Source organism: Agelaius phoeniceus, chromosome 20, assembly GCF_051311805.1.
Source record: "Agelaius phoeniceus isolate bAgePho1 chromosome 20, bAgePho1.hap1, whole genome shotgun sequence".
In the NCBI taxonomy this organism is placed as follows: Eukaryota; Metazoa; Chordata; class Aves; order Passeriformes; family Icteridae; genus Agelaius; species Agelaius phoeniceus.
In genome coordinates this window covers 3,118,223-3,138,789 of record NC_135284.1, presented here as the reverse complement: position 1 = coordinate 3,138,789, position 20,567 = coordinate 3,118,223, and the positions used below count along the sequence as shown (strand labels likewise).

At 44.3% G+C, this 20,567-nt stretch overlaps 1 protein-coding gene across 2 annotated transcripts in view; it reads left to right on the top strand.

Annotated features, from left to right (window-relative positions):
• VPS53 (VPS53 subunit of GARP complex) overlaps positions 1-20,567 on the top strand; it is a 64,431-nt gene that overhangs the window by 3,006 nt on the left and 40,858 nt on the right. For both annotated transcript variants that reach the window (XM_054646839.2, XM_054646838.2), the window contains exons 3-7: positions 743-792; positions 1,569-1,635; positions 16,260-16,346; positions 16,584-16,699; positions 17,792-17,911. In XM_054646839.2, coding sequence (XP_054502814.1) covers positions 743-792; positions 1,569-1,635; positions 16,260-16,346; positions 16,584-16,699; positions 17,792-17,911 — 440 coding nt within the window. The remainder of the gene's footprint in view (positions 1-742; positions 793-1,568; positions 1,636-16,259; positions 16,347-16,583; positions 16,700-17,791; positions 17,912-20,567) is intronic.

Here is a 20,567-nt window from a genome sequence, read left to right as displayed (position 1 = left end):
TGGAAATAAATTAATTTTCTCTGTAGATGGAGTAAATGTCATAACTTGCCATATATTGGTGAGTTCCTGGGGTTTTCAGCCAAATCAGGCAGGTCTTGCTTGTACAGTTATCACAGGAGAGTTTGAATCCAATTATTTATTTTGAGATTTAAAGAATGAGATTGCTGTGGGCCCACATCCCTGCTTGGTGTTCCCAACTTCAGCCCCAGGGCAGTTTTGGATTAACCTCTTGCCAAACAGAGATGTTTCTACAGGTGAATTTTGTGTCTTGAGGCTGCTCCAACATCTCTTATGTCTGAGATCCTCTGCAGCACTGTGGTTCTGCCTTGCAGCTTTCTCCAGTGCTGTGGTTTGGCTTTTTTCCCCTTTGCCAGCAGGGAGGAGCTGCTTCCCCAGCAGTGCCTTCACTGCATCCCCTTCCAGCCTATTTTCTGTGGCCCTGGGCTCTGCAGGAGGGGGTCTCAGCCCCGAGGCTCTGTCCCCATCCCCAGTGCCCACTGGAGGTCACTGTCACACCGTTCTGCTGGCAGAGGACACAGCTCAGGGGTGGGGGAAACCTGACCTGTCCTTTTCTGCTCTTTGTGATGTGACCGAGGAGCAGCTGAGTTGTCTCAGCTCCTCCACCTGTAAAACAAAACCATTGCTCTCCTCTTCCCCAAAACCCCTGTGTGATGAAGTTTGGGATCACAAATTCCTCTGTAAAACATTCACCATTTCACTTCTCTCTGATTTTTTTTTTCAGTCTTTGGCAAACATTGATGAAGTTGTGAACAAGATCAGGTTGAAAATAAGGTAAATGTTTATATTTCTGCATTTCATTGCATCTCAGGTCTGATTGTCACCAAGGCTTCATAAAGTGCTTCAGCTGACAGGATTTAGTTTGTTTAAAAGGCATGGATAGGACCAGCCTCGAGTCTAATAGTGGAACAAAACAATTATAATTTTTATATTTCACTTCTGTTATGTGTCCTTCAGGCTGTTTAAGCTGATGGGTTGCAAAGTGCAGCTTTGAAAAACAACTAAGAACCAAAGAATACCAAATTTTAGTACAGTTTGAAGGCTGAGTGAGCAAACTACCCAAAAGACTCAGTTGCTAAGAATTCATTGGTTTTGGGGTGGGAATATATTGTAAAAACTCCCACTCTCTATTTTTAAATTGTCATTATTGGTCCTAAAAGTACAAAATAAACACAAGTGTGCATGAAATAATTAAATTTTCTGTGCTGGCTGATATTGCCAACATGAAATGATTGAGACAGCACTTTCACATGTGGGAAGTTGAAATGCAAACAGACAAGGGAGAGCTGACAATATTGCTTAAGGGAACAAGAATGCAAGAAACCCTGGTTAAATTAGGAAATGGATTTTTATTTTTGCAACAGGACTTTGAAATTGTGCAAGATAGTGCCATTGAACAGAGAGGGAGGGGGGAAATAATGAGTTTAGCATTGGTAAGAGCAGGGTTTTTTTTTTGTTTTAAATTGGTTCTGTAGCTCTCAGGACTCCCCCAATTTGTTTGGGTCAGGCTCCCAGAGGCTGGGTTTGACACTCTGGGGTTTTTCCTGCAGGAGGTTGGATGACAACATCCGAACTGTGGTGAGGGGACAGACCAACGTGGGACAGGATGGCAGGCAGGTATGTGCAGTGCCAGGGCCTCTCACCTTGGCCTGTCACCCTGAGGAATGGCTCTGGCAGGCAGAACTCCACTGCTGCTGTTCCTGAGATGTTCCTGTGCCTCTGACACTGATGAGCTGCTCACTCAGCGGCTGTTGTGACCTGCCTCACCCTCTGAAGGGAAGGGAAAGAGGAATTGATTTAAAGATCAAAAGCAGGAGGCCTGTGTGCCACTCTGGAGCTGATGATAAAACAAGCAGCACTGAGCAGGTACACTTGATCCTGGGTGGGGATCAATACAAGGCTGTTTGTCCTTTTCACTGAGCTGTTTGCTGAGGTGTCCCAAGTTCTGTCACTGTGCTGATCCCTGGCTGCCCCTTCCTCTTGCAGCCTCTCAGGTTTTCTCTTGTGTTTTGCCTGGCAGAGGTGTTTTCTGGGGGTTCAGCACTGGTGAGCACAGCCATGTCTGCAGGGGCTGTGGGTGCTCAGCTTGGCCCCTGTGCCAGCTGATTTTGAGCTGTCACCTGCTTTGGTTCTATTTCCTGTCCTGTTTTAGAGGGCATTGAACCTTGAACCATCAGGCAGGGCTCCTCAATGACTTCTTAATACCAGCTTTAACACTGGCATGGGGTAATGACCCTCTCTATTCCCCACTCCTTGCTACCACATCATTTGGTATCTATTTCTAATCTCATTTCTGCCACAGAGCCCTCAAGGGAATTATTTAAGCTGTCTATACTTTTGTCATGCTTTAGAAAAACATGAGAGCTGCTCACCTGTCCTAGCAGAAGAAGTTGAATCATGGATGTCTCAGCAGTGCTGTTAAACTGGGGATGTGCTTGGGATGAGGCTTACCTGGGAGTGGTGCTGCTGTAATTACTGTGCAGGAGGGAGAGCAGCAATCAGGTGAGGTGGCAATTACAGGAATTGAGGAGGGAGTGGAAGCTGGTGCAGTGCTTGGAGAGTTTGGCTGTGGTTGGAAAGCTGGACCTGTTGTAGCCTTTTGGGCCCATCTGAGAGGATAAATTCTCTGAAATGCCACAAAGGAGTGGGATTGAGAAGAGCTTTGGGTGAGAATTGCCTGGAGTGCCTCAGGGCTTGGAAAAAAGGATGAACACAAGCAGTGCCATGATCAGTGCCTGTGGAATAACAGGAGCATTTCTGTGCTGTGGAGATTGGCCAGCTTTGCTCAGAGCTCTGTCCTGGGTCTGTTCTTTCTCACTCTTCCATCCCTTTGAAGTTCTCCAGAGCATGCACAGTGTCCTGCTCTGAAGCACCAGGAAGGCAAAGCTGTCTGTGCTGCCCTTCCTGCAGTGTGGTTGTAAAGGAACCAGTAAAAATCCTGATTAACTAAAAACCTTCAAGTGTTCACTTGGGTGTCCTTGCAGGACATGTTTCAAGTGGCTTGGAGCTGTAGTTAATCACAGATATTGCTGTATTTAGCTGTGGATTTTCCTGTTTTTCCTCATTTTGCTGCTTTGCAAAGTAGAAGCAAACTTTAAAACAGATGCCAGAGCTTGCAGTGGCATGGGCTGAGGCCAGACAATCTCCCAGGAGCACAGCTGTTGTTTCTTACTTTGAGATCCTAACAAACACTGAAACCTTTCAATTATTTAATGTGTTACTTCTCTGGGAAGAAAAAAAGATTGATTCTGAACTGCTGTGAGCTTTTTCTTTCTATGTTTCTAATCCAAGCCCATTGTTTCACACCTGGATTTGCATTTTTTTTGTGTGAATTGCTGGAGCCAGACTGTTGGAGTGGCAGGACTTGGCTGGGTCTTGAAGTTTAAAGCAGTGAAGGAGCCATCAGCAAGCTCAGATTTTGGAGATCACAGGGACCTGCAGCAGAGGAGCTCTGGGGAACTCCTGAGTGGCATTTCAGTCTGAGATGGAATTTTACATTTGTCACTCCAAAATCAGAGAAAACCTAGCAGGAACATCTCTTGTTGTTGTCACCCCTGCCCTGTGTCCCCTGAGTGTCCTGGGTGCTGTGAGGGGGAGTGAGGCACAGCCCTTTTCACATGACCACCCTGCTGATAGCCCATTGTGGGGGTGCAAACCTTGTTTTCCAGCTTCAGCTGCCTGTTCCTGTGCTGAAAAGTGCCTTTGTTTTACCAGCATATTCACAGGGGGAATCAAGGACACTTGGAAATGTTTTTATAGAGTAAGAGGCCTGACTGCTCCCACTTGGAGGGGAAGGGTTTTATTTTCCAATGCAAGAAATTGTTTTGAAACAACTGAAAACAAGGTGCTGTTAAGGCAGGTCAGTTCTGTGCTTGGAAGGGAGTTGCTGTTTTCCTTATTTAGTTTTCCTGGTAATTTGGTCCCACAACAAAATTAAGTTCTTGTTTCTACTGATCTATTCTTACTAAATTTGTAAGAAACTTGTATCCTCAAGACCAGTATTTCCCTGCAAAATTGGATTGACACATCCACATGGACAGATAGTGTCATCCTGTGAGCCTCACCCTCAGGCAGCACAGGATGAAGATCATTATTGCATTTTATCATCATAACCACAACTGCAAACCACTCTTGATTAGGAAGGAAACAGTTGGCAACCAGCTTTTGCAAGAGGTTTGAAACAAAGCTCAAAGGCAGCCACATCAGTAAATTCAATCTCTAATCTTCTTCCATTTTTAACTCTTAAGAGTTAGAGATGTCTCCTGCCTGTAGTGCACAGAACTTGCAGCATGCTGGCTTTTGGAAAAGTCAGAAACTTTTGGAAAATTCCTGTCTTTTGATTTCCATCCCTTGGCACACTGAGATCCAGGAGGAGCACTGCAATCCATCATCCCTTTGAAAGCATGTGCCATAAATAAAAGTGCATCTGAACTCTGATTTTGTAGCTGCTTGGATTTCAGTAGGAGCTCAGGATCTTGTGAATTTCACTGCAGGATTGAGCCTGAAAGGTGTTTTTCAAAAACATCTTCCCTTCAGTTATTCTCTCCTAACAACCCCTGATATTGTGGCCAGTGTTTGCCAGCATTGCCTCAGTGTGTTGTGTTGGAGATGTCCTTGTCTGAGGGGTAAATAAGAGTTTGAATAAACATCCTTTCAGTCTCTGACTTCCTTCCAAGGGAAGCACAAACCCTGGATGCAGTGACAGAAGAAAAAATAAAAAGTTGTTTAAGTCAAAGCAGGCCAGGAGGGGATTCTTTGCTGAGTCCCTGCCCTCAGCTGCCTGTGCTGGTCCATCCCTGCTGCCCTTGGCAGGTGAGGGAGCTCAGCCTTGGCTTTCCCATCTCCTGTCAGCCAGAGCTGCCCAAAAAATGCTTGGGAATCTTGTGCAGGCACTTAATTCAAAGCTGCTTGAATTACTGGGGTTTATCACCAACCTACCCACTCCCTTTTTTAGACACCAGTGATCCAGGCAGGTTCCTAGAAGACAAACTGAGCTTCTCAGCCTTGCCAGCCTGGGTTTTTTTGGAGGAGAAGGGGTTATTTACCAGCTGAGCCCAGCAAGGAGCTTTCCAAAGCTGTCTTGTGGAGGAGCTTTGTTGAGAGCTGCACCTTCCCAGCTGTCCAGGAGAGGGGAGCCCAGCCTTGGTTTTGAGAGCAGGATAATATTTTCAGAGGAATCTAAATCCCAGTCTGAGCCACTGGGGAATATGGAGCGTGCAGCTATGGAAATGTGCTCTCTGTGCTCCTTAAGGAAAAGGAGACCTTAGGGATGGCAAGTCCAAAATCCTGATTGCAGATCCAGCTGCTCCAGCTGTGCTGGAGTCTCCTGTCCTGTCTGGCTGGGAGGATGGTTGGGATAACACTTCTGTGCCCCCCTGCCTAATGAGCAGGGCTTTGAGCTGAGTTGTAGCTATGAGAAGGCATTTCAGTAAGAAATTTTCATGGGAAAATAGCTTTTTTTTTTTTTTTGTCTATCAGCTTTTAAACTGTTTCCCAAACACTCTTGCTCATGTACAACGTGTGTGGATAAATGAGCAAGGAGGTGTTTGAAAAAGCAGATTCTGAGTCTAAAATTAAAGGCCATCAAATAGATGTGGCCCCAAAAGAGTTATTTAAGCAGCTCTAAAGGCAGGAATGCTCCCTTCCCCACAAAGCATAACGTTTCCCAGTTCAAAGCATCTGCCTTCTTGAAATTTTGCCCTAGAATTTCCTCCAAATGCAAAAGCCTTAAAATAGTCTGGCTCATTTGGCTTCCCCTTCCTGGTGCGATATTTCAGTAAAATCTGCAGACAATGCCCTGAACCTCAGAAATTATCTCACTAATGATCCTTTTATGGGAGGAAACAACAGCCGTGGGTGGAACATTCCTCTGCAGGGTGTAACAAAATTTTCCTTGGGAGTCCCAGACTTGGACTATTTTGGATGCCTTGGGAGAGGCTGGGAATGCAGGAGCTGCTGTGCTTCAGTTGTAACAGTTTCTAGGGAGCCAGTGCTACGCAGATTTTTCCTCTGGAAGGTTTTTTTTTTGTTTTTTTTTTCCCTCAGAGCTGCTGCTGTTGCTGAACTGGAGTGTGGGCTGACCTTGCTGAGAGCTGCAGCCCAGTTGTGGCATAATTTCCTCTGTGCCCTAGGGTGCAGTATAAAAAGTTCCCATAGATTTTTCCAGGGAGCGTCGAACGCTCTCCCTATGGTTTGATGTGTCACTCCTCAGTTGTGTTTATTGCTGGAGCTTCTGCATGGGCTGGCTGTAATTTTTCTGACAGTTGCTGACATGCCTTTACTGGTTGTTTGGCTAAAGCTGCTTCACCTATCAGGCTTTTGTCCTTGTAATAAGTAGCCTCTGCATTTGTTGCTGGTTTAACCCTTGGCAGTGTCTGTGCAACCAGGGTGAGTAAAGGTGAGGTGGATTCAGCTGAAATCCATTTAAGAAAGAATCAAGAGTCCCAGAGCAGTCCCAAGATCCCAAATGGATTTGTGGCTTGATAATTTGAATCTAAATAAAACCCAACAAAGTTCTTTCTGTTAATCTCTGGTCCATCTTTCCCTTCCTGCCCTGTGCACACAACGTAAGTGACTGAAGTTGCATCAAACAAGGACTGTGTTTCAAAGAAAAATGTGGTTTATTGCTTAATGTGTCTAATTCTGTTAGAGTCTGGCTCAATTAGTGCTAGAACAAAGTTAAGTGTTAACCAGAAGTGCAAATGGATGTGCCTGGGCTGGGAAAAGCTTTGGATGTTTCTCATGGCTGAAGATACTGGCTGATAACTTGGGATTGCTTTGGTTGGCTCCTTCTTTGTTTTGCTCCATGAAAACAGTGATATATATTTTCTTTCTCATAACTCCAGCAGTACAAGAAAAGGGATGGTAGCTGCTGTGGTCAAATAATGGGAATATTTCCTTGCTGCCCAGACAGTTCACTTGGCCATCCCATCTTTTGGTCAGCCAGGGCTGTCCTTTCTCCTGGCATGTAAAAATGAACATCTGGGCTCTGCAGCTGTGGGGAGACTCTGCCTGCCCTGCCCTGGGTGTGCTGCAGTGTCTGGCAGTGTTTGAGCCTGTGGGAGGAGGAGGAGGAGGCTGTGTCTGGCAGAGAAAAATGCCCACAGGTTGTGGGTTTGACAAGGTCATAGCTGGAAATGCGTGAAATACTCCCTTGGTTTTTCTTTTCTTTAAACAGAGATCAGGAAACACTTTGCAGAATCAATAAAGGGAGGAAGGAGGAGATGAAGATGGAGAGTGAGCAGAAGAGGAGAAGGATGCAGGTGCTGCACAGGGCAGTGGGGGCCTTTGCTGTGGTGCTGCTCACAGGGGTCTGAGGATGAGGGAAGAGATGAGGATCTGCCTCCATGTTTCAGAAGGCTGATTTATTATTTTATGATATATATTATATTAAAACTATACTAAAATAATAGAAGAAAGTATTTCATCAGAAGGCTGGCTAAGAATAGAAAAAGAATGATAACAAAGGTTTGTGAGTGACTGAGCCAGCTGGACTGTGATTGGCCATTCATTAGAAACAACCACATGAGCCCAATCCCAGATGCACCTGTTGCACTCCACAGCAGCAGATAACCATTGGTTACAGTTTGTTCCTGAGGCCTCTCAGCTTCTCAGGAGGAAAAATCCTCAGGAAAGGATTTTTCATAAAAGATGTCTGTGACACTCTGCTGCTTTTCTGAGCAGTGTCCTGAGCCCCAGGGCAGCTGCTGGGTGGTGTCACCACAGTCGCCTCCAGCTTTGTGAGGACTGGCTACAGCAGTGTCAGCCTGGCAGGCAGGGAGGTGCTTTTGTACTCTGGGTGTATAAACCTGCTTAAGAAGCTGCTCTGTTGCTTCAGCCTCCCTCCTGCACCTCCACCTCCTTATGAGGTGACTTTTCTGACTGCAGGTTGTGTTTCCTGCTGAACTGAGGCACCCAGTGCACATCTCCTACCCTAGGCACTTCCCTGCCATTTATTTGTTTATTTAAACACTTCCAGCCATCAAATTCCAGAGCTGCTTCCTTGGCCCCAGTGCCAGGTTTGACTCATTTGGAGGGTGTTGATGTGTCCCTGCTGCTGGGACAGCACTGGCTGTCATAATCTCTTAATAAATAATTAAACCTAAGTCTCTGAAATATTTGGGAGCTATTTTGTGTCACAATCCCTGGTGTTGTAAGCACCATCTCTCAGTTGTATTCATTCTCTCCTGCCTGGCTAAGCTTTATCACCTGGATTTTTATGAATGGGTCATTATTCTGAAATGTGAGCATATGAAATATGACTAGTGTTAGATTTCAATACCTTTTTAAGATAGTGAATGGATTGGGGTTAAATATGGGGTTTTAAGCTGTGTGACTTCATATATTTTATAAAAAGTCATGCCACAGATTCTGTAAGGCTCCAGCTGAGTGATTAAAGTCCCATAATGTTCTTTTGTAACCCATGAATAATAAGCAGGAGCTGAGCTGCCAAAATGAATCAGAAGTGAGTTTCATTCAGAGTCATTTCCCTAGTGAGTTGTGACAGCTGGACAATGTCCTTCCCTTGTAGTGACACTGAGCTTTTTCTAGCCCAGAACACGTTCAGTGCACAAGGTTCCAGGTGAATGGCATGCCAGGAAGAGCTGGTGCTGTTTATTCTCATGCTGGCATAACTTTTGCCATCTGCTGCAAGGCAGGAGCAAGTCTGAGCTTGACCTTGCCTTGTGCTTGAGCTCAGGGGATGTTCCTGTCCTGCAGCTCAGCCTGGGGATGGGGTTGTGCTTGTGCTGGCAGGAGGAAGGTGCTGGTGCTGCTGGAGGCACTGCAAGCTGCAAACTGTGACCAGTCCTGTGTGGCTTTGATGCCAACAAAGCAAGAAACCCAGCCTGAAAATAGGATTCCAAACAGGCAGGAGGTTGTGTCTTATTGTGGATATTTAAAATTCTTTTTTTTCCCCCCTTTTTTTGTCTTGTTTTTGGTTGTTGTCGCCTCACGTTTTTGGTGTGTGGTCATGTTTATTCCAGCTGTGTTGCATCCATGCTTATAGGAGGTAAACTGACAGGAATTCCACTTGGAGATCCCTACTTGCAGGGTTCCTGGTGTGCCTGTCCTTTCCCCCCATTTCTATTTGCCTTTAAACTCTTAACCTGTGCTGATTTTGACTGGGGCAGAGAAAGAACCCCATCCTTGTGATAAAAATTAACTCTACCCCAACCCAAACCAGCGCATGGAGCTGGATAAGAATTCATCTTGCAAAACCTGATGTAACCTGAGTGGTTGCTAAACTTGCCCTCCACAGAAGTCAAGCTCTGAAATTGCAGATGTGGCTCTGAAATGTGGCTCTGATATTGCAGATGTGGCTCTGAAATTGCAGATGTGGCTCTGAAATGTGGCTCTGATATTGCAGATGTGGCTCTGATATTGCAGATGTGGCTCTGAAATGTGGCTCTGAAGTTGCAGATGTGGCTCTGAAGTTGCAGATGTGGCCCTGAAATTGCAAATATCACCAACTGCAGTGTGCAAACACCTCAGCACACAAATCAGCTGGGGTCCCTCAGTCATTCACAGCCTTCCCAAATAAACTGAGTGTGTTTTCCCTCTGATCAAGCAGACACAGGATGAAGGATGGAGGGAGGGTGAGGAGCATTCCCAGGGGCTCTGGGTTCTCCAAAGTGTGTGCTGTGCACAGGGAGGTGCAGCAAACACCTGCAATCAAGGGTGTCAACACCAACAGGAGGGCAGAGCCTCAGCTTGGCTATCCTGACATAGATAAGGAGAATAATGAGTGGCTGCAGAGATTTTGCTGCATGATAATAGTGTTTAATTTTGGGCGTGGGGCAAGGCTGTGGCTGCTCACCTGCCACGTGAGGAAGTTGTAGTAACTTGCCATGAGGTGATGGTAAAGCTGTAGTAACCTGCTATGAGGTGATGGTGATGCTGTAGTAACCTGCTATGAGGTGATGGTGAAGCTGTAGTAACCTGCCATGAGGTTATGTATATTTTTATAAATACTTATAAGTACATATATAGTATTTATAATACATTTATATTATTTTATGGTATTTATATAATACTATACTGTATTTATATAATACATTTATAGTATTTATGCTGTATTGGGCCAAGAAGCCCCCAGTGCTCTGATTTAATTTCTTCCCAAATCCTTGCCATCCCCCAAATTCAAAAGCTGCACCACCAGCATCAACCTTTCTTTTTTTTTATTTTTAAATTTTTTATTTTTTAACCCTTTTATTTTCAGTTCTCGTTATAAAAATGACCATGAAGTGATGATGAAGCTGTAGTAACCCACCATGAGGTGATAGTGAAGCTGTAGTAACCCACCATGAGGTGATGGTGAAGCTGTAGTAACCTCCCATGAAACCTAAGCCTGATGAAGCTCCAGGAGCTTTATTTTTTTAGGTTGTGCAATGCCTGTAATTAACATTTAAATGGCCACACTGCCCTGGTGCAGATAAGGCACTGTAAAACTCATGTAAAATTACTCAGAGGAGCAAGGCCACCCAAACCTCTGTCACTTCAGCACCTTTCTCATAGTGCAGACACCCCTGGGTGATGCTGTGAAATCTGGGGTGCTGCAGACACCCCTGGTGCAGTAAAATCTGACAGCTCAGAGAGGTGCTGGAGCAGCCCAGGGTGCAGTTCAGGGGTTAAACTGCAAGGTTTTGGCCAGAACGACCTGGAAATCAGCTGTCACTTCACCCCTTGTGTCTGTCAGTGTTTGTGCAGCTGTGGAGAGCGTGGGGTTTGATTTCTAAGCATGATTTGGGGTTAAGTGAAGGGGCAGTTCCAGCAATTTTAAGCTTTGTGCAGTGTTGGATGTAATCTGCTGATAGAAAGTGTCCTGTGCAGCCTGAGTGGTTGGGATTGGAGCTGATGACACAAAACTCTCTTCTTCAGTGACAATTGGAGTAGTTATGTACGATTTGCTGAACTGCCAGGGTAGAAATGTGCTACAATCAAACCCCAGGGTGATGAGCCCTTCAGGTTTGCCTGCTCAGGGAAAGCAGCTGGCACTGTCCTGTGCTGAGACAAGCCCAGGCTTCAGTCACAGTGGTTAAAACGTGAGGGTTTTCTCTGAAATGAAATCAGTCTGAGAATCAAAGTAAATTTCCACCCTTCCCCAATCTGGAGGGACTCGTTTGTATGAGGTTTCAGCAGCAGAAAATGTGAGGCTGGTTCCAGTGTGAGAGGGTTGCTTTGAAATCTCCACAGCTGAGGCTCCTCAGAGAATTGGGGATGGGAACTTTATTTTTAGTCGTGGTCTAGATTTTCATTGATCTGGGCTGGAAGTGTGGCAGCAAATGAAAGAAGCATTAACACTCAGAATTCAAGAGCAGGGACCAGGCCAGGAGCATTAAATTCTCAGCATCATGACCACAGCCCTATTCGTAACATTAAAAATACATTTGGATGCTGTGAATTTGGCAGATGTCAAGTGTCTATAAAACACTTGGTAGAGGGCAGCTTTCTGATGTGAATAACAACATTCAATTGAACTATATATTGGCTAGAATCAAATAAAAATAACATGTTTCTAGCACAACACCAGCAAGCAAATAGAAACCATGGAGGTATTTTAACCATTACTGAGGGAAAAAAAACCAGTCTTAGTTCAGTTAATCCCCAAGCAAGCAAACTTCATCTGAAAATTTGCTTTTTCTCCCGCTTCAATGACATCTTCTAGTAACACACAGGCCTCTTAATTCCTATTTGCATATTTCCTGGTACTGAAGTATTTTCTTGCACAAGATTCCTGATGGGATGCATAAAGAGGTATTTAGAAATTAACACACCCACTAATGAGCTGCTGGTTGATGGGGTGATGTGACAGCTCTGTACCTGGGCTGGAGGAGGAGGAGGAGGCTGTGTCCATCTGCAGCACTGCAGGGATTTGGAGAGACTGACTGTAATTCACTGGGCTGGTTTTGGTTTTTTTTTTTTTGGCTGGAATAATTGTTGCTAACACTGTTTTTTGTCAGCCTGGTACTGTAAGTCACTGGAACATAACCTTTTAAAGAATGCATCACTTCCAAATTTAACAAACCAGTCACAGTCTGGTCCCACCTCTCGCTTGGGTTATTTTCTTCCCTCCTTTTGCTGCTTGGAAGATCTGGTGTGAAGAGGTGACACAAGGAATGATGTGTGGTCTGACCTCAGGAGCTGCTTGGGGCAATGCCAAGGAAAGCAATTTTAGAGGCAGTCTCTCAGTGATTCACGGTTTACCTCTGCTCCCTATTGTTTTACACCGCTGCCTTTGGAGTCTTTTGCTGTCACATCTCAAGGTGAATGAGGTTGCAGAGCTGTGGCTGATTCATGGGCTGTGTTTTTCCCTCCAGCTTTGGAGAATTTGGCAAACAGCAGAGCTGCTCACCGGCTGCCCAGCTTACCTGAGCTCAGGCTGTTGAGTTTTCCACCTGCTGTGTGTGGTGTCTCAGCTTTCTGCTCTGAGCACAGGAGCTCCCACTGCATAAACACTGCCTGAAAAACATGGGGATGGCTGAAAAATCACAGTGGCCTTAAACTGGGGGACCCCTTTGTGGCTTCCTCCCCATGAATTATTTTGGGAACTCGCTTCTGCAAGGCAGCCCTGGAAGCAGGGCAGGCCACATCCCCTCCTTCCCTCCTGCACCCAGGACGTGTCAGACACACTAAACCACAGGAGGAGGAATGTGATCCGTGGCTTGTACCAAGCACTCTGTGGCTGGAGCCACTCCCCCCATGGCTGCTCCTGCCAAATTTACTAATTTAGCTGCTCTTTGCTAAATTTCCACTGCTCAGAGCAGTTGGGGAGCCTGGGCTCAAACATTAGGGAAAAACTCGGACACCCCTGGCTCTGCCTCCCAGCCGAGCCCTCTCCATCCCCACCGTGGTTCTCAGCTGGTGCTGGCACTCAGAGGTTGCACAAAGTTGAATAAATAATTCTGATGGGTTAATTGTAGCTTGCAGGCTCAGCTGTTGATTAGAGTCATATGGTGTTTTTCCAGTGTGTCACAACCTTGTTTTCAACATCCTCGTTTCGTATAACCACAACAGATGATGTCTCCAGTCTCTTTTATTTCTTCCTGCTCCTCTGCCCCCAGAATGAACTGCTGGTGGAGGGCAGGAAATGCAATAACTTCCCTCCTGGTTGCTGTTTGGGGTGTGTGCATTTCCATGTTTCCCAGTTGCACTGGTGAGGAAAGCAATCAGTGAGCAAGGCAAGGTGAAGGCAGTGCTGGGGCACAGCTGGGAGAGCCCTGCCTGTCATCCATCATGGCAACCAGACTGCAATAAAAGCAATTCCTGGCCTCCTGATACTGTTTTTCCCTAGAATTTCTGTCCAAAAGAAACCTATTAATAAAGTAGTAACAAAAGCAGGAAGAAAATGCTTTTAAAATTCATGATTCACTGTTGTAGCAGGAGCAGAGTGTGAAGGGAAATGCATTTTTTTCCTTCAGCGTGGCTGTGGTTTCCCCTCTCTTTTTACAGCTGAAAGAACAGTCATTAGTTACATTAATAAACTTCTGTATTGCACCTTGAGCAATTAGACCTACTTTCATGCCCTAGATGTTGGTTTCTTATCCCCTAATAACACTATTTATCAAAGATGAGGTGTTTTCTTGTATTTGAAATTTGTTTTTCTATTTGCTTTACTCTGTGTTTATAGTAATTGGGAAGGTGATGGTTTTCTTTCATTATTGGTTAATTTTCTTTATTTGTTTATTGGCTAATTTTCTTTATTTGTTGGTTAATTTTCTTTATTATTGGTTCATTTTCTTTATTTGTTTCCTCTACACACAGTATTTTACTCTCAGATGCTATAGTTAGAGTGTACAGCAAAAAGAGTTTAATTGATTTCTTTAAACTGTCTTCTGGGATTTTTTTAATGGTACATATGCATGAAATAACATTTTTTAATCAGTTCTGAACTTCACAGATCTGTCTGACAGAGCCCTCCTGACTTTAAAAAAAATAGATTTTCACACATTGTTACTTTCAGCAAATGTTTGAAGGAATGTTGTCATCTCTAAATGTAAATTATACAAATGATATATTCATTATAGAAATATATATAGATTAGATAATAAATTGGTGTGTTCTGACTCATGTAAGGAATATGCAGCTCTTTTTTTTTAGGAGAATAGATAAAGATTTATGTCTTTAATGTCCAAGCAAATATTTGGAAGAAAGTTTTAAGGAATGAAACAAGTGTTGGTGAGCAATTCTGATTTACTCAAGTTTGCAGTTGAGTTCCCTGCGTGTTTTTTTATTAATTTTTTTGCAGTTATGGAAATGCTTTCCCTTTTCTGAGGGATGTGATGCAGGACAGAAGAGCAGCTGCTGCTTGGTGTCTCCCCCATCCCAGCCACATTTCTCTCAGCAGCAGGAGACCACAATTCTTTAATTCATCAGATGGGGCAGAGCACACATTGTCTCATTTGTGTTTTTCCAGAGTTTTTTTAGGAGGTGAAAGTGTCAGGACCAGGTGATGACACCAGTTTGCCTCATTTTTTGGCAGTTTTCAGGGACAAAATCCCATTTTTTCTCAGCTCAGTGTTTAGTTTTTAGGTGGGGATTTTGCCCACCCTGAGTGTGCTGCTTTCCACTGAGCAGCAGGAACTTGTTCTTCACCCACTTTCCTGTAAAGCCTCTTTTTAATCACAATCATTAAATATCACCATTAGAGAAATAGGTATAGAGAAATATCAATATTAGAGAAATAGCTCTGAATTCCTGGGACTGTGCAGAAAAAATCAGCATTTGCTGTTAGTGCTGAAGCAAAGGGAGACAGTAATTGGCATCTGTGAAGAATTTCAGGCTGAATCTTGAATTTTATACAGACCTATCCAAAGCTCAGGCCGTACAAAACAGTTGCTGCTTGCTTAATAATTTAATTATTAATTATTAATTACATTACAGAGTAATGTGCTGTGGACCTGAGCACAGAGACAGAGCTAAATATGTCGAAAAGAGCATTCTTTGCTCCTTTGCTTTGCACTTAATCCACAAGCCTTTAAATGGAGGAGGAAATTTAATTCTCAAAAGAGTTGGAGAGGCTGCTGGGAGCTGTTCAGGCCTGGCACAGCCACCCTGCAGCACATTTCTGTGTGTTCATGTCCCTCAGTGACCATCTGTGACACCAATCCAGAAAGTGTTAACTTTCACATGATTCAGAAAATTTTTCAGAGGAGACTTTTCTTCCCCCACCCCCCTTCTGGAAAATGAATTATAAACCATCTCCAGCTTTTTTTATGCTTTTATTATAACCCAGCTATATTCCAGCAAAAAGCTCCTGGCAGATAGTTTCCTCATCCATTTCCAAATGAAGATGTGTTAAATTTATTTGCTGAAGGAACTTGTAGCTTGTGCTGTAACCTTGGTCATGGGACTGGATATAAAAGCAGAGGGATAGAAGCCCACTTAACAGCAGGGAACAAAGTGGAGCTGGAGCTGGAAATGTTATCAGGCTGGGAAGGCAGAACGTGTAGAATTACTGCAGAAGGCAGATTTTGGCCATGTGATTTTGGATTTTGGATTTTGGACATGTGGCTTCCCTCACTGCATCCACATGTGCTTCACGCTGCTGCTGTGAGCTCAGGCTGGGCCGTGGTTGGATAAATAAAAAGGACCAGGTGCCTCAAGAAAATAGCATTAAAATCCTATTTTAAATATTAAAAATATTTTTTTATCCTGTTAAATGGTGAGAGCCATTTCCTGGGCTCCACCTCTTTACCTGTGCTTAGAAAGAGCCATTCCTCCTTCAGGTGTGTGGGAGGCTGAGCTGCCCATTCCAAAGGAATCAGCATCGTGTTTTCCACCAGGATAATGTCCTGTTAATTCAGCAAGGGGTTTGTGCAAGCACTCAGTGTTCTATATGTGTGGTTTTTATTTATAATTCATGATGAGCATAGAGGTCTTGTGGAGGTTTCATTTTTCTGCTCTAAATATGTGTTGATCAGGAGCAAGTTCTACCGATTTTTCCACACTTAGTCTGTCAAAATATATTCCAGTAACCTTAAAGAGCTGCTTTCATAAAATATCTTGATGAAATTTTGCCAAATCATTATTGTAAAATGGATTCTGAAACCCTGGCCCACTCAGGTTCAATATTCCAGCGTGGTACATTGACTTTTGTTGTGCTGCTGGTATTTTCTTTGTAAGAAAGCTGCTCCCCTCCAGTGCCCCAGCCCCAGAGAGTGTTAAGAGCAACTGTGTATTTCTTAGAAAGGTGAAAACTGAATGCAGATTTTCTTTCCACTCTGACCTTGTTTCTTTTCCAGGCCCTGGAAGAAGCCCAGAAAGCCATTCAACAGCTCTTTGGTAAAATTAAGGATATTAAAGACAAGGCTGAAAAATCTGAACAAATGGTGAGCAGCACTTTCTTTCTGGCCTTTGAAAGGGAAAGGACACTGACTTTTCCTGGCAGTAACATTTTTGTCCTTGGTCCTGGCTGGTTGGTAATTTCCTGTGTTGGACCTGTGGTGTTCACAGGGCTGCTGAGCTGACACCTCTGCAGTCCCAAAGAGGAGAGAGTGGCTTCTTCTCTCCTGAAAATTCCATTGCTGGGGCTTGATATTCAACCAGAATCCTTTTTCATTCCCCAGGTGAAGGAAATCACCAGGGATATCAAGCAGCTGGACCATGCCAAACGTCACCTGACCACCTCCATCACCACCCTCAACCACCTCCACATGCTGGCAGGGGGGGTGGATTCCCTGGAGTAAGTCTGGGAATTCTTGATCTGAAGTTTGTGCAGTGTTTTCTATGAGTCTGGCACAGCCTGCCTGGGTTTTTTGGAGGGAATTTTGCTCCCAGGTCTGGATTTCAGCTGGCAGATCCGTGTTGCTCTGAGTGACCCCCAGCCTGTGTTGTTGCATTTAATAATTTGCAGCACTGATTGCTTGTATTGCTCTGTTGATTCTTGGTGATGAGGAATGAGTTTGGCTTCGTTAAGGAATCATCATTAGGGATGTGCTCTTGGGAATTTGGGAGGATTTTTGTCACTCTTGTATCTAAAACTGCAATGAGTTTTGGTAAAGGTCGACTCTAATTTTCATTCTAGCATGAGTTTAAGGAAACCTTGCAGCTTGTACCGTGTGTAAATTGGGGGTTAAATATTTCTAATAGTAATTTTTGGTTTTTTTTAATATGCTTGAGGAACACGCAATTTAGGAAAATACAGGTTTTTTTACATGTTGCATCTGTGGAATTGCACAGCCTGTTCTTGGTTTGTAGCAAATCCTGCACGAACGCCGGGTCGTGAAATGCTGAGAATTAAATTTTATTTAGCCTGCTGTCTCCACTGGAATGATCCTAAAGGATGATATAAAAATAAATTAACTTGATTTTCTTTTTTTTTTTCCCTGTCAGTTCCCTGTGAAAGTTATTAACAGAGAAGTCAAGGCTAATGGCTTTTCAGCATCCTTCTCCTCCAGAGAAGCTTTAACTCACACTTTGTGTGTGATGACGAATGGCTTCACTCAGGTCATTACAGTGAAATAACATTTACTGCCTCCAGACCCATACTGAGAAGTGGATGCATTCAGTAGTTTACATGTTCTTTGCCAAGTGTTGCTTTGACATTTATGGGTTTTTTTGAGGCATTGTTAGATTTGTGCCAGATTGGTTTATTTTAGCGTCGCTTAAGTGAAATTTTAATGCAGCATTGGAATGTTAATGAAGAGCTGTGTGTTTTAGAAAAATAAATGTCAGTAGGGACCAGTGTGACCCAGTGGGGATGAAGTAACCTGTGGAATTACCACCCAGGATTTTCATTGCATCTGCCTTTGTAAATCTTTAATTTCCTCTGCAGGGCTATGACCAGGAGGAGACAATATGGGGAAGTTGCCAACCTTCTGCAAGGTGTGGTGAATGTGTTGGAGCACTTCAACAAATACATGGGGATCCCTCAGATTCGACAGCTCTCTGAAAGGTAAAAGGTTCAAACCCTGAGCACTCCCTTTCCTGCTGGGGAGGAAGGGTAGGCAATGTCTTAGGCAGGTTCAGAGTCTCAAGGATGTGAAGCTTGGACATGGTCCTTGGAGCTTCCTTACAGCCAAAACAAACAGCTTAAAACTGGACAGAGTTTGCTCAAATCTGGAGCAGCCCATTCTGTTCAGTAGCAGTAATTAGTGTGAATTTAACTCACTCTGTGCTTTTTACTGACTGGCTTTTCATGTCCTCACCTGGAGGAGCCTGTGGAAGTGCAGGTTGTTGTGTGTGATGGCCACATGCAGGTGTTTGTGGTGAGCCCTGAGGTGATGCTCTCTCCTGCTCTGTTCAGCTCAGTGATGGAGCTCAGCAGCCTGGCCTGAGGCACAAATCTGTCCCTGCCTGTGGTGACACATTGGTGTCTGTGCCCCTTTGTGCCTCAGCAGGATCCTCAGTGCTGCTGTGCAGAGCCCCAGGGCTTGGACAGGCAGGATTTCTCCTTCTGCCTTTGCCAAACTTGGTTATTCTGAGCACCTGAAGTTTCTTCTGCCAAATCCTGCTCCCATTGCCCAATTCTGCTGAGATTTGAGGCTTGCAGTAAATCTGCTGCTGGGCTTGTACAGTTTTCATTTTCTGGACTGGAATTACACTGATTTGGTGAGGTTTGGTGCAAGTCCCCACCACCCTCAGCAGTAGCAGGTGAAGGCTCAGTGGTCTCTGAGCCACCATTTCTCCTCAGTCTTGGCTTCATTTGGAATGTGACAGCTGGGATTTGAGGGAACAAGGTCCTCCCTTGTGTTGTCCCTGCCTGAGATGACTTTGATCAGTACTGAGGTACTCAAAGGAGTCTTCCAGGCACAGTCATTAATTTATTTTGTGCCTCCCTTTGCTAAGACAGCAGCTGGCTCCCTGTGTTGTTTAGTGATGGAAACAGAGTTTGAATGATTTGTTTGTAATGTTTTCATGTAAATCTGTTGGACTTTCTTTATGGTACAGACACCTCTTCCAGAAAACACAGATGGAATCCATGAAACAGAGCAGAAGAAAAATCCACTCTAAATCTAGAGAAGGGATGGGGCCTTGTTTAACAAAGCATTTGACCATAAGCATTTGCTTAAATGAACATGAACATCAAGGAAATGTAAACATATGTCAGTGCTTTTCTGAGTTGAGGCTGTTGTCTATTCCAACCTTGTGCTCAGAGATTGCTTGCAGTGGTAATGCCCTTTGGGCAGAAACCTGCTGTCATTGGCCATTTAAAGGCCAAATATGATTTAAGCCTTGCTCTAGAATCCTGGCTGGTTTTCCCTTTCTGCTGGATGATTATTTAATACTTTTGTAGTTGCTGATTGTTACAGAAACCAATTCAGGCTCCTGCTGAAAGTCAGGGTGGTTTCGAGTCACGCCAGCAAGGACATGGAGGAAAACTTCTTGTTGTTTTATTCTCCCTTCAAGATAAGGATCTGAAAAGCTCAGGAAAGTCTGTTCCTCCTATTTTTAGCATTGCCTCGGCAGGGTTTTCCTTCCAGTGTTTATACAGGGAGAGCTGCACCATCTGGTAGTGATAGAGGAGGCTGCTGTGGGGTGAAAGGAGCTGCTCTGGGGCGCTGCTGGGAGCTCCCCACTGCTCCACATCCAGGCAGAAAATTCCTGCAGGGAGGAGGTCCATGGCACCATCATTCTGCTCTTGGAGCTTGACTCCATGGCTGTGTGTTAGGGCCTGGTTTGGAGTTGACTGTTCTCTCTCTTCTGCTTGGAAATCCTTTTGTGATTCCTGAAACATCAGAGGAAGTTTGTGCCCGGCTTCTTGCAGGGGTATTTTTAGGCTGTGAAATTGCTGGGGTTTGATATCTCATGGATTTGTTTTAAGGGTACAAGTGAAGCCTCTAGGATGGTGGGGAAGGCAAGAAATGCTTTAGTAGATGTTGGCACAGACCTGTGACAGCAACCAATGTCTGTTATATACAATAAGCCCTTTATATCCACTGCTCAAGGAGCAGATTCTGTTGCTTTCTGAAATAAAAAGCCTCTTTTTTCATGGTGTGAATGGAGTGAAGCCAAGTATGAATGGGAAACCATGGGAAGGAGAAGTGCCTGCTTGGTGCTGTTGGATGTGCTCTTTGTCATGGGGTATCCAATTTAGGTTGCTGCTCCTGGATGCTGTGAGAAGTAATGATGTGTTTTTAATGTTGTTTTCCACCTGTTCTGTCCCTTTGAAAACAACCAAGCCAAAATCCCACTGCAAGGATTCATTGGAAACCTGGACTGAACTCTCAATTAGTTGGCTTTTCTTGTGCTGATCCTGTTGAGTATTGATGTAAAAATGTCACAGTTCATAGCCAAATGTAAATATTTTCCTAAGAGTGTTCCTAAAGCAATTTCTAAGGCAGTGCATTGGTGGCTGTCGTAGCAAACAGGAATATTTTCTTATCTCTCAATCCTCTGCTGTTTTCTGTCTGTGGAGGGAGGTACAATTAGTGGTCCCAAACCCACCCAGAAAAAATGGTCCTGCAGGCCTAGCAGATAGTGGAAAAAAGCCTGGAAAGTATTTAGGAGAAAGATAATTATAAGTTTGCCACAGGAAAACAGGCTGGCTCAGCCTCTTTTTATCTCAGCAAGCTGCCAGGCTTGGTTTAAGATTTCTGGTAGCTTTGGCT